Source organism: Enhydra lutris, unplaced genomic scaffold (genome assembly GCF_002288905.1).
Source record: "Enhydra lutris kenyoni isolate GAN:26980312 unplaced genomic scaffold, ASM228890v2 scaffoldscaffold46, whole genome shotgun sequence".
NCBI classification, from domain to species: Eukaryota; Metazoa; Chordata; class Mammalia; order Carnivora; family Mustelidae; genus Enhydra; species Enhydra lutris.
Window position 1 is genome coordinate 5,793,498 of NW_019154130.1, and position 12,920 is coordinate 5,806,417.

The window sequence follows — 12,920 nt, forward strand, 5'->3', positions numbered from 1 at the left end:
GGGTCCTCATGGCCCCTAAGCTCACTCACCTGGGCCAGGCTGGAAAGGTCCTCATCCTTGTGCTGCTGTAGCTGTGGAGAAAAGGGGAGACAAGGTGGTCACCCAGGGTCCTGGGAGAGGATGAGGCCCTCAGCCTCTCCTCCAGGAAGCATCTAGGGCTCATCTCCCTGAGAGGCACATGAGAGATCCTGCTCTCTGCCGTTCCCAGGCCCATGCTGGGCACAGAAGAGATTCTCAACCAGTGTCTGTGAGGTAACTAACAGCCGGAGAAAATGAGACCACAGATAACTTGGTCAAAGCAGGCCCATCACTTGGGCTGGGCTAGAATGCTGGGTTCCCCGGGGCCAGCGACGGAGCCACAGCCTTGGGGAACAGTGTTAGAACATAGACTTAGATCCTCCCTCCCCTATGGGGCTTCCTGAACATGCTGTTCTTGGAGTCCAAGCCAGATACCCTTTTCTTGAAGTAGGTTCTCCACTTGTGATACTCCCGGATCACTATCTCAATGCGGCTTTTCCAGTACTTCCCTTCCGTGGTGATGGCCTGTGAAGAGATATGGGTCGGAATCAAAAGAGGGCAATCTAGGTTGATTGGCAGAACTTGACCTGAAAATAAAGGCTAGCAGTCAGCCCTGGGCAATCCAATTCAGAGAACCCTACCACATGCACATAACTTCATTCACAAAGTGTGTCCCACCCCAAAGACGGGCTTTTATTTCATGACCTCAGATAATGAAGTGCGTCTTCGGGAGTACGGCTCCTAAGGGTCTGGACTGGAGCATGGGTCAGAGAGTGCTTGGGCTGGGAAGAGGGAAAGGGCGCTCCACCCAGGCACTGAAAAAGCCCTACAAAGAGCCAGGGGTAGCACTAAATGCCCTTATCCAGGAGACTCTGCCACATTTTCAAAGGGTGAAAACAAATGGCCAATCACAGAAGTTTTAGATGGAAAGTGACTTCCAAGAGCAGCTACTTCAAACTTTCCATCACGCAGGGGAGCCCCTTCCACGATATGCCTGAAGAGCTCTGGTGTCAAAGAAGCTACAACCTCCTCAGAGAGCCCACCTCACTTTCAGGCTCCTTTTCGTTTATGACTGGAGTATATTAAAGCAAGTCCCACACATCATAAGGCCCATATAATTTCACCTAGCAATACTTCATTATGTGTCCGACAGTAAAGAATCCTCACAGTGAACAATACAATATTATCACCAGAACCAACAAAATGATATTCCTTAATATTGTCCAATACCAGATCATATCCCACCACCAAAAGGGTCTTTCACTGGGTCTTTTACTTTCTAATTGTTCCCCCTTTTATCCTAACAGTAAGACAGGCTAGGATAACATTAAAACAACACAGGAGGGTATAAAGGGTATCCGCCTCACTCTAATCACCCTCCCCAGAAGCAGCCAATAAAGGATTTCAGTGTATCCTTCTAGACTTTTCCTACACACACATAATCACGCAGATACACGCTTTAAAAAAAAATTAACATAAAGTTACTAAAATACTGTTGTACAACTTTTTTTTTTCATTTACTATTTCTTCAGCATCTTTCCATCTCTACATAGAAAGATCTTGAGGTCATTCTTTTTTTTTTTTTTTAATTTTATTTTTTATAAACGTATAATATATTTTTATCCCCAGGGGTACAGGTCTGTGAATCGCCAGGTTTACACGCCTCACAGCACTCACCATAGCACATACCCTCCCCAATGTCCATAATCCCACCCCCCCAACCCCCTCCCCCCAACAACCCTCAGTTTGTTTTGTGAGATTAAGAGTCACTTATGGTTTGTCTCCCTCCCGATCCCATCTTGTTTCATTTACTCTTCTCCTACCCCCTTAACCCCCCATGTTGCATCTTGAGGTCATTCTTTAACTATCAAAGATAACTGCCTTGTAAGGAGCCCAGATCTCTCCCTTGACTTCCAGAGAAAGGCCAGTGTTAAGGGACAGTGGAGAGTAAGTCCCAGCGGGAGAACCCCTGAGTGCTCTGGGTCAGCCCAGCCTAAGAAGAGGGGAGCCTCTGTGGGCGTCATAACATCAACATGGTTGCGGGGCAGCGCAGCCAGACCTTCGCTCCACACCACCCCGACTGCTGCAGGATCCAACCCCTGCTCCGAGCCCTGGGAGAGTGGCTTCCTCCTGATGAGGGCAGATCCTTTCCAGCTACTGATGGCCACGAGCCAAGTACCTCCGGCCTGCGATGCTCATCTACTTCAACAGAGCCATCTAGTGGAGTGACAAAGTGGCACACAGGATTCTTGCGCTTCTCCAAATCTAGGCAGAGGAAGGATGAGACATCATCACTATGACCAAGACCCCTGAAGGAGCCCTTGCCTCCTCTGTCCACATCCCCCTTAGAGCGGGACCCTCCTAAGTGTTCTTTCCTTCTCCTTCTCTTGAAAATGAGATTTCAGAGTATAAAGTAAAAGAATCTGTCAGTAACTCATGGGTAAGAACCCAAGGGTTCAGTACCCCTGGGTCAGTAACCCAAGCATGCCCCAACCCAAAGATCATTGGATCTACTGGCATGAAGCCAGGTGGAGAATAAACATGGCCTGGGTCTGTATCTTCTTCAACCTGCTGAAAACAGGAACTGTTCCCTGACTCTTCAAATGTCACCTCTGCTACAACATCCTTAATTCCCCTAGAGAGAACTAAGCCCTCCCACCTCTGCCTTTACAACCTGGACCCAAGCGTCTAACCTAATAGTGAGCACGTTATGCTGTGAGCACTGAGCTAACACATCTGTCTCCTGCAGATTATGGGCAACTACACGACACAGACCACGTGACAGGCCCCTGGGGCCTGACACCTGAGAAGTACCTAGTTCATTAGGATTTGGCTTGGTTTTCCAATTGCTGCAGACTCCCCAAGAGAGGCTTCCCTTTGAGGCATCGTGTTTGAAAAGTGGGCTCTGGGCCCCAACATGAACCTGGAAGTCCCACCCACTGCAAGGCCTCGGGTCCCCACAGGCCCCTCCTGCCAGAAGCCTGCGTAACACTCACACTGCATGTACCACGCCCGCCAGATGGCATTATTGAGCCGGATCTTGTCTCTCCACTGGAGCTTCAGGCCCTTGAAATTCTTCCACTTGGGGGATACCAGCTTCCCACTGAAAGATAAGACAAAGAAGGGAAACTCAGTGGTTCCTCTGAAAATGAAATGAAATCGAGAAGTGCCACCCACTCACTCCAGGCTTCAACATTCTGGATGATCCATCATAAGAGACAGGCTAGGCTTGACAGAAGATACCAGTCACTTTGGGATTTCTTCAAAGTGATCAGCAGTAGGGAAAGGGGAGGTGGGAGTGGGGGTGGTGACGGTGTCAGTGCACAGAGGGGAAAGGACTGGCCACTCATTGGTAGGTGCTGGAATGGGATGATGGCACACGGGTTCACTGTCTTAGTCTGCCGATGTTCACCTGTCTTTTAAATTTTCCTAATTAAAAGTTAAAAAAAAATCTTTTGATTTTTCAATATATCAGATCTTCATGTTGTACACCTTACCTCAGCTTATGCAATGTTGTAGGTCAATTACAACCCAATAAAGCAGCAGGTGGGAGGAAGAAAGAAAGAAATCTGCCAGCAAATAAGTAAAAGCCAAGCTCCTTTACCCTGGTCCACCTCCTTTGTCACCAGTCCCCAAAAGGCATTTACAATGCAGGCACACAAACCATCCCATTGGCCTTTGAGCCTGTGGTACCCTCTCCTGCCTCCAGTCCTGTGCACCCATGGTCCTCACTCCTCACGGACCTCCTTCTGCCCCCTCCTCCAACACCATCTCCTCCGTGCTGGCACTGGCCTCCCCTAGGCTGCTGATGACTCCTTTGGGGTTCCCTGAGCACCACTCAAACTCAAAGGCGGCACTCAGCCACCCTCCACAGGGCAGTATCCACACCCACAGCCGCATTTAGTGCTCTGCAGCTCACCGAGGGGAGGACCTGTTAGGTGTCACACCCCTAAGCACCTAGCACAGATCATGGCACATAGAGGGTCTGGGAATAATTCTTCTCTGGATGAGCTAAGGAGCCCTTGAACCCCAGCCACCCGCAGGCGAGTCACTCCCCAGTGGCATGGGCTTCTCAGACAGTCTAGTTCACCAGCGCTGTGTCAGAAGCTGCCTTCGGGCAGGGCAGCTGACACAGGGCTCCTTTTTTCAGAAGGCTTGAGATGGACAAGGCAAGATCTTCAGTCCGTACCCTAGTGGGTTCTGGTGGTTCTACCTGGCTGTGAGCCACAGCCCTGCCTCTTCTGCAAACGCACTCAGAAAGACCTCGTGAGGAACAGCAACTGGTCTCCAAAGACAGCACCCAAGCCGTAAGCCCTGTATGAACCTGCGAACCTGGCTTAAAAGCAAAGCCCCTGGCTGGGCACCTGGCAAAGACCTCATGCCTCTCCCACCTATCCCAGTGAGCCGGGGTTTGGATCACATGGGGCAGAAGGCTGGGAGTCCCAGAGAGAAAAACGCCTCAGGATGCCCTCACAGAGTCAGGGACAGACAGAGCAACAGTCTCAGCTCAAAGGGTTGGACATTTCCAACCCGTCAGACACCTTCTTTGCCACTTCTGCTCAGTCCGAAGGTACTCCTAAGCCACCTCCAAGTGATCTGCTCGCCCTCAGCCTCAGCAGCCAGCGGCTAGGCCTCAAGCCTCTGCAGCATCGCGTGTGCACGAGGCAGCTTTGCAGTCAGGTAACTTGTCTGTTTACACCTGGGTAAACTCAGGATAATGCCATTTCCTCCTGAGTGTTTTGATAAGGATCGTGTACATATACATATACACTTAGACACATATAACTGGCAAACCCTACCGCAAAATACGTTATACATAACCATCTCAACTATCTGGACTTAAGTTACTACTGAAAGGCCTGAGTTTTAACATCATCTGACTTGAAAAGTTCTTTGTGTTTGCCTCCACTGACATGTGGCTCTTCTTCCTCCAGGGGAGGAGAAAGGTGACACCCACAGGCCCACCCTCGATACCAGTGAACAAAGACCAGGACAGAGGGCAGCCTTGTCTCAGAGCTTGGAAGGCAGAGACCCTCACTCATGCATTCGACAAGGGACAAGCGCTACAAATGGAGGAAAGGAACAGATGGGGCACATGAGGCCCCGCCCCTGTGCTGAGGGTCAACAAAGAAGAGCAGAGGGCTGTAGGAGCACAGAGTTGCATAACCAACCCAGCCTGAATAGTCAGGGGAGGCTTTCTGGAGGATGTGACATCTCAGCTACCACCTAGAAGATAAGGAAACGGGCTTAACCTTAGCCAGGGAGTGGCCCCTGCTGCTCTTCTGCAAGCCTGTGGTGGCCCTGAGGTGAGCAACCACACACCCGGTCTAGAGCTCCTGCGGTGGGGGGGGGGGGGGGGCGCGACACGGCACACGTGTGGGGCACTTGACACCAGGCTGGAGAGCAGAGCGCACGGCAGAGTAGATTAGGTCCCACAACTTGGCAAAACCAACCCTCTCTCCCCTCTTCTGTAAGACCTTCCAGCAATTTGGTATCTAGCTAGGCAGGTGGTTCCCAGAAACAAAACAAAACGGAAAACTGTCCCTGTTTTTTAATTTCCTTAAAGGGAGAAAAGACACTTTTTCCGTAATTGACAGCTTTCTCATGCTGAAGCCAGCATTCAAAGGTCACTCTCTCTGTGGAATCCTTCCAGGGTGTTTGCTGCTACAAAGATGACCGCAGAGGACAGAAGCAGAAGGGACGCCATGCGAATGAGGACTCCAGGGAAGAGAAAAACCTTTGGTGGCCTGCAGTGCTCTGTAAGAACTAACCATTGTGCTTAACTACAGACCAACTCTCACCCCTGCTTTGTTAAGAAAAAGTGGCTGACGTGCATGTAAGACCATCTCCTCAAAGACGTCAGATCACGCCAGCAGCTTCGATTTCGTAAAATGAAGAAGGGAAGATACAAAGGGAGCTAAACTCTGCGAGCTAGAAACCAAACTGGACAGGGGGCAGTTTGGGGTTCTCCTCTTCTTCCTCCTTGCCTGCTCAAATGGTTCACTTTTCCTTGATGTTTACATCAAATTTGGTCAAACCTCAGCACAAATATGTAGGAATCCAGAACGTACAACTGCTGTCCCATTGTCGTCCCAGGTTTCTGTAATATCTCAACAGTCAACAGGTGGTGCTCAACCAGCATGAAGAAGTGAGTCCAAAACCCAAACCCAACCTGCCCACAGAACTAGAGACAGTGAAAGAGCACTGTCTAGGATGTTTTTTATGGTGACTGACCACTCCTGGCCCATAGAAATTTCAAGACAAGGTCTGAAAAAGCAGCACAAAGAGTTCTATATATCAAAGTACTACAGAGAAAAAAGGGCTCCATAGACACATCTTTAGGAAAATGGAGGGATAAATTTCTTTAAGTCTCCTCACTGATGGGCCTCTCAGAGCCTTTGGTCCGCTGATGTCACCATCAATCTTCAAGGAGGGAAGAGGGGACATTCCTTATGCAGACATCCACAGACCAAACCTGGACTGGGACCCTTATCATGGGGGGCACCCAAAGTCTAGTTTCCCAGGAAACACACTGGGGATGGGTTGCTCTACACACTTGTAAAAGGGACTCGCAGCTCCCTTGGCAGAGCTCTCCAGAGCAGTGGCCCCAGAAAGCGTTTATAGTCAGGCTTCTGCTCCCCCAACCCTGCCCCAGCTTCACTCATCCTCCAGAAATGGCTGATGGGGTCCTTCTTGGTCTAACTCAAGAGTATGTTACTTTCATTCCTTTTGGAGGGGAGGGGGCAGATGGGGAGGGGGAAAGAGAGAATCTTAAGCAGGTGCCCAGCATGGAGCCCAACACCAGGGCTTGATCTCATAACCCTGAGATCACGACATGACCCAAAATTGAGTCAGACGCTCAGCTGACTGAGCGACCCAGATGCCCCACCACATTCCTTCTTTAAAGAGTAACCAGAAACACATGACAAAAATTTTTAAGACCACTGGCTTCGCCTCAATAAACAAAGCCCTCTTCCGGCCTCACCTCCCCAAACTGCCCTCCTACATACCCCATGGGCTTCTTCCCTGTCAGAATAATGACCCCGGATTCTCCCCAAACTACGGGAAGGCCAAGGTCTAGGGCTGACTCATCCCAGCACAGTGCCTGGCACATGGGAGGCGCTTTTAAATACGGAGATACTAAGTGACTGTTAGCCTTCTCCATAATGAAAAATCTTCACGCTGCCCTGTCACGGACACTCTCCTAGAAGACAGGCTCACCGCCTGAAACAGGTAATTTAGAGTACAACAAAGGTCTCTCAGAACTGTTGGGGGGGGCGCCTGGGGGGGTCCAGTTGATTGAGGAGCTGACTCTTGGTTTCGGCTCAGGGTCATGGATGGAGCCCGGCATGGGGCTGGCTCCATGCTCAGCAGGGAGTTTGCTTGAGATCCTCTCTCTCCCCCTCTGCCCCTCCCCACCTCAAATACATAAATAAATCTTAAAAAAAAAAAAAAGACTATTGTTGGATGGACTAGCAAACTGAATTCTTCAGAGGTCTGGCAAGAGACTGCTTTGGAATGGAAATTAAAGTGCAAGCTTTACACAGACAGGAGCTGAAATTAAGAGGAACTGGGGGTAGGTGGGTCCAAGAGGGGACTTTTGTATTCTGTCCATCCCAGGTAGGATTAGCTCCTAACTCCCAGTCGGACCATTCTCTCCAAAAGAAAGCAGGCAGAGGGCTCTAGGATCTGTCGCTACAGGTCCCAGAAGAGTGGGGTGGGGGGGCCCATTCATTTGTTCACTGAACTATCCTTGCTTGTTATGGGGCAATATTTCTTCCCCATTCCTCAAAATGCTTCCTGGACACCCAACAGCAAGTTATCCCTAGCCCTGCCTCTCCTTTATTCCCACCCAGCTAAGCAGCGTGGGTTATGTCAGCTGTGAGTGTAGAAGGAGGACCCGGAGTGGGTGGTCCAGGCCCTTCCCTGCCTCTCCTCTTGGGAGCAAGCTGCCATTTGTCCTGCTCTGCTCCTGCAGAGCCTGGGGTGGGGGATGGGGCCTGTCCTAGTCCAGGACTGCCTGAGACGCCTGGAAAGGCAGTCTGCGGTTCACCTATAAGCCATACCCTCAGCCTGATTGACAATAAAGATAAGATTCTGGCTACCATTTATTGACTCTTTTTTATTGTGATCAAGTATATATAACATAAAACTTACCATCTGAACCATTTTAAAGCATACGATTCAGTGGCTTTAAGTGATCTGCAATGCTATGTGCCCATCGGGGCTACCTAGGTTCACAACAGTTTTCATCATCCCAAAAGGAAGCCTGTACCCATGGAGCAGTCACTCCCCATCTCCTCCTCCCCATGCCCTGGCAGCCACTAATCTACTTTGTCTCTCTGGTTTGTTTCTTCTGGACACTTCATATAAACAGAATGATTAAATATGTGGTTTGCATGTGGCTTTTTTCACTAGGCACACCAGTTTCAAGGGCCATCCACGTTGTAACAAGGGCTAGTCCTTCGTTGCTTTCCACGACGGAATTCCATCCCACTGGAGGGACAGACCACACATGCTTATCCTTGCACTCGCGAGTGGACATTTGTCGTTTCACCTTTTGGCTGTTACGAATAGTGCTGCTGTGGACCAACTGCTCTGTTTCAGTTCCCAAACCATGCGGCACTCTGGCAGGGGAGGAGGGTGATCAGTAAGCTGGCCCTGGGGACACAATGATGGGCAAAAACAAAGTTGTTTTTGCAAGCAGACAACTGTCTGTCAACATCTTCAATGCACCTCCCTTTGACTCACAATCCCACTGTTAGGAACTGATTCACGTGCACACGTGCACAAGGACACACGTGGAGGGGCGCCTGGGTGGCTCAGTGGGTTAAGCCTCTGCCTTCGGCTCCGGTCATGGTCTCAGGGTTCAGGGATCGAGCCCCGAGTCGGGCTCTCTGCTAGGCAGGAAGCCTGCTTCCCCCCACCTCTGCCTGCCTCTCTGCCTACTTGTGATCTCTGTCTGTCAAATAAACAAATAAACAAACAAACAAACAAGGACACACGTGGAAAGATATCAAACAGCAGCACTGAAGTGGCAACCAAAGGCTGGAAACGACTTACACACTCATCAAAGGGAACTGGTTTGAAAACTGTGTTGTACCCACAGAGAGGGACACCATGGGGCAACTGCACAACAGCACACATTTTATGCGCTGAGACGCAGGCAGAGCCACAAGCTATATGAAGCGAGGAGGACACTGAGGGGCAAGAAGGACAGCGTGGCCGCCGTGTGTATTTGTAACAGGGAGCTACGCACACAAGACACATGGGCTGGACCAAGAGGGAGAAGAGACAGCCTTTCAGTCAATCTCAGAGAGATGCAGGAGAAACAGGGAACAGGAAAACAGTGATTTCCCTTTAGAGAGCTAAATTGGAGAATGAAGGGGTTCAGTTGGAGACTTAGTTTTCGCTGTTAACTGTTTCATACTACTGAAATATAATACAAGAACAGGTTTTGGGTTTTTTTTTTTTTTTTTTTTTCAAAATAAATAAGGCAAAAAGACCAGGTACAGTTCAAGACCTTATAAGAGAGTTTCGGGTTAATTGGGGAAGGCAATTAATCACATGAACAGATATAAAGTTCATGTGCAAGTCAATTTTGTGAACTAGACCCAAATATGAGGATAATGCTTATTAAGTGGTTTCTTTAATGAGTGAGTAGATTAATAATGCTCAGACTGGTCTCTCTTCCAGGATTCTCTTTTTCTTCAAAAGAGCGGTCTCTATTGGCTTTCCTGGGATCTGGGCCTGGTTCCACAGGCAGCTAGGAGCCAAAACTAACAGGCTCCAGACGGACAAAGGTTCATTGAGGAGCCAAGACGTGGGGAGCAGGCACAGCGAGAGGCATGGCAGGAGGAGGGCAGTGTGTTTAACGGAATCGCCTGAGCTGTGGGCCTCCGCCCTGGGCCTCCTGCCCGAGCAGAGCCTCCTCCCAGAGGAAACTCCTGAGGTTGTCAGGCCCTGCTCCCACGCCTAAACATGGGTCCTCCCTCCTGCACCCGCAACTCATCCTCCTCGGGGGTTGCTTGGTGTCTATTTTACTTTCTTATATTCAAAGAAAGTCCTGTTGGAGAAGCAGATTCTGAGGGCAATGACAGCAAGGCAAGAACATACCCTCCTGAGGTCCTTGTCCCCGGGTCTGTCCTACTGACAAGGTGAGTGAGTGTGTTGTGTTCATGTGCGTATGTGTGCTGATGTATGTGGTGTGTGGGTATGTGATGTATATGGGTGTGTGTGTGTACAGGTGTGTGGTCTGCATGTGTGACTATGTGTGTGAGAGAGCACACTTGTGTACATGTGTGTACTAGTGTCTAGGTGTGCATCTGCCCTCATGTGAGGGCCTGTTTTGTGTAAAAAACAGGGAGTAATCATTTCTTTTTTTTAAAGATTTTATTTATTTATTTGACAAAGAGTACAAGCAGGGGGAGCAGCAGGCAGAGGGAGAAGCAGACTCCCTGCTGAACAGGGAGCCCGATGTGGGGCTCAATCCCAAGACCCTGGGATCATGACCTGAGCCCAAGGCAGACGCTTAACCAACTGAGCCACCCAGGCACCCAAGGAGGAATCATTTCTATAACCTTCAAAAATTAAAGCAACTTGAAGGAGTTGACACCAGGCAAAATCAGAGAAGCTGCAGTGGTGACCTCTCATTCACCCTGTGAATGCTGGTGACCTGTGTCCTTGCTGGGAGCAATCCCTCCTGTGTCCTGGCCTTCCATAAGGGGACAGACACCGCCAAGCTTGTACCACTTCTAAGACAACAGGAAAAGGAGAATGGTTTCCATTTCCGAACAAGGGACATGAGCTGTCCAAGCCCCACCTTCTATATAAAATGGTGTCGGTGTCCACCTCACTGGGAGAATTACAGGTGACGTATAAAAGGACAGAGGGAGCACCAGCCAATGCTGGGGCACGCAGCTGAACAGCAGTCAGTTCTGGGGCACGTTGCTGAGTTTGAAAGCCTAGAGTTTCCAAATTCTAGCCATAACTGGACTTTCAGGCAGGAGCAGGGATGCTGGGCAGGGAACCATTTAAAGCCAGATTCATCTGTTTATTTGTCAGGGTGTTCAGACTCCTCTGAACCGGGAATGGGACCAGACTTAAAACAAGAAAAAGTGCCATGACACTTCAGTTTGCATCATTTGTTAATAAATTTTAATACTTAAAAAAAAATCTGTGCATTAGCCATATGTATCTCTTACTGTATTGAGCTGTCTGTGCCCTTTGCCTTTTAAAAAACCTTTTTTTTTTTTTTTTTAAGATTTTACTTATTTATTTGACAGACAGAGATCACAAGCAGGCAGAGAGGCAGGCTGTCGAGGGGGAAGCAGGCTCCCTGCCGAGCAGAGAGCCCGATGTGGGGCTCAATCCCAGGACCCTGAGATCATGACCTGAGCCGAAGGCAGAGGCTTAACCCATTGAGCCAGCCAGGCGCCCCCTAAAAAACTTTTTGTTTTGAAATAATTATAGACTCACGGGAAGTTACAAAAATAGCACAAGGAGTCCCCAGTCCTTCTCCAGGGCGGCATTCTCCACAGCTGTAAGCACAATCTCGCCACAGGGACAGGTTGTTGCCACAGGGACAACAACCCTGCATATGATCGTTAACTAGAATACAAATCTTCAGTTTTCACTATCCATTAAAACGTTGACTGTTTTTCTCTTGCTATTTTATGTTAGTAACGCCATAATATTAATTTGTGATGTTTCTACAAATATTTCCCTTAAGTTTTGGAGTTTTACTTCTTGATATAGCATATCTTCGAATAAGTAGATTATACATGTGTGTAGTCATGTCTACTGGTCTTCCTTTATCATTTCTTTTATTGCTTCGCCGCCCGCCCATCTACCAGGAGATTGTTTCCATTAATCTCCTTTTTAGCTTTTTAGTCTTATTGATTTTAAATTATACACCCGCACTGAAAGAAAATTCAAACGACACAAAATAGTACAAACAAAAGCAAAGCCCCCTGTAATTCCACTACCTAGAAATAACCATTATCTGAATTTTGGTGACAATATTGTGTAGTGAAGAAATGAAATAACCTTATCCACAGTCTGGCCTTTGTCCTTGGCTCCTGGGAGGTGACCTCTTTGCCCCTGGAATGTCCTGCCTGACCGGAGTATCTTTGTTTGCCTGGGGGTTTTGGTCTCAGGAGACTCCTAACAATCTGATTCACTATAGGGGTTTTGGACCACACGGTATCAGTTCCAATCTCCAGAGGAACTGATAACTAAAGGTATTAGCCAGATCTCCAGGAGGCGCTGAGGACCAGAAGGTGGCCACACAGGCAGTATGTGATCAAGCCCCATAAAAACCACGAACACCAAAGACTCAGGTGAGCTTCCCTGGCTGACAAGGCTCCATGTGCGCTGTCAAACACTGTGGTGGGAAGGAGGTAATGCCAGCAGAAGGACGGCACTGAATGCGTCTTCAACTCTGCCCTATGCACCCCTTCCCTTGCTGATTCAATTAGAAGCTTTTTCCTGTAATAAACCCATAATGAAGACTAAGTTTTCAGTGAGTTCCCTGAGTCCTTCTAGAGAATGTTCAACATGAGGATGGTTTTGGGAATTCCTCTAATTTACAAGCTGGTGTGAGAAGTGAGGACAGTCTTGTGGACTATTATCCCTAACTTTGTAGTTGGTCCTTAAATCCTTGTAATATACATATATTCGTACATATATATACTTACACATATGAATAAACAAAATATTTAAATATGTTGGATCATTAATTCTATTTTATAACCCATTTTCATTTATGTTACAGGTATCTTATTATGCCAATAAATATAGTTTCATATAATTTTTATTGGCTGTATATATTTATCACAATCTAAACTTTTTCTTCATAAATAGACATTCATTTATACTAACGGACACATGTTGTTTCTGTT

The 12,920-nt window shown here is 48.4% G+C and overlaps 1 protein-coding gene across 3 annotated transcripts in view; it reads right to left on the reverse strand.

Annotated features, from left to right (window-relative positions):
* LOC111156382 (MLX interacting protein) overlaps positions 1-12,920 on the reverse strand; it is a 58,927-nt gene that overhangs the window by 12,198 nt on the left and 33,809 nt on the right. For all 3 annotated transcript variants that reach the window (XR_002641199.1, XM_022517219.1, XM_022517218.1), the window contains exons 2-5: positions 3,015-3,121; positions 2,198-2,283; positions 454-543; positions 30-71 (exon numbers count right to left, since the gene is read on the reverse strand). Coding sequence is in view for 2 of the 3 variants with exons in the window: in XM_022517219.1 (XP_022372927.1) it covers positions 30-71; positions 454-543; positions 2,198-2,283; positions 3,015-3,121 (325 nt within the window). In the remaining variant the exon portion in view is untranslated. The remainder of the gene's footprint in view (positions 1-29; positions 72-453; positions 544-2,197; positions 2,284-3,014; positions 3,122-12,920) is intronic.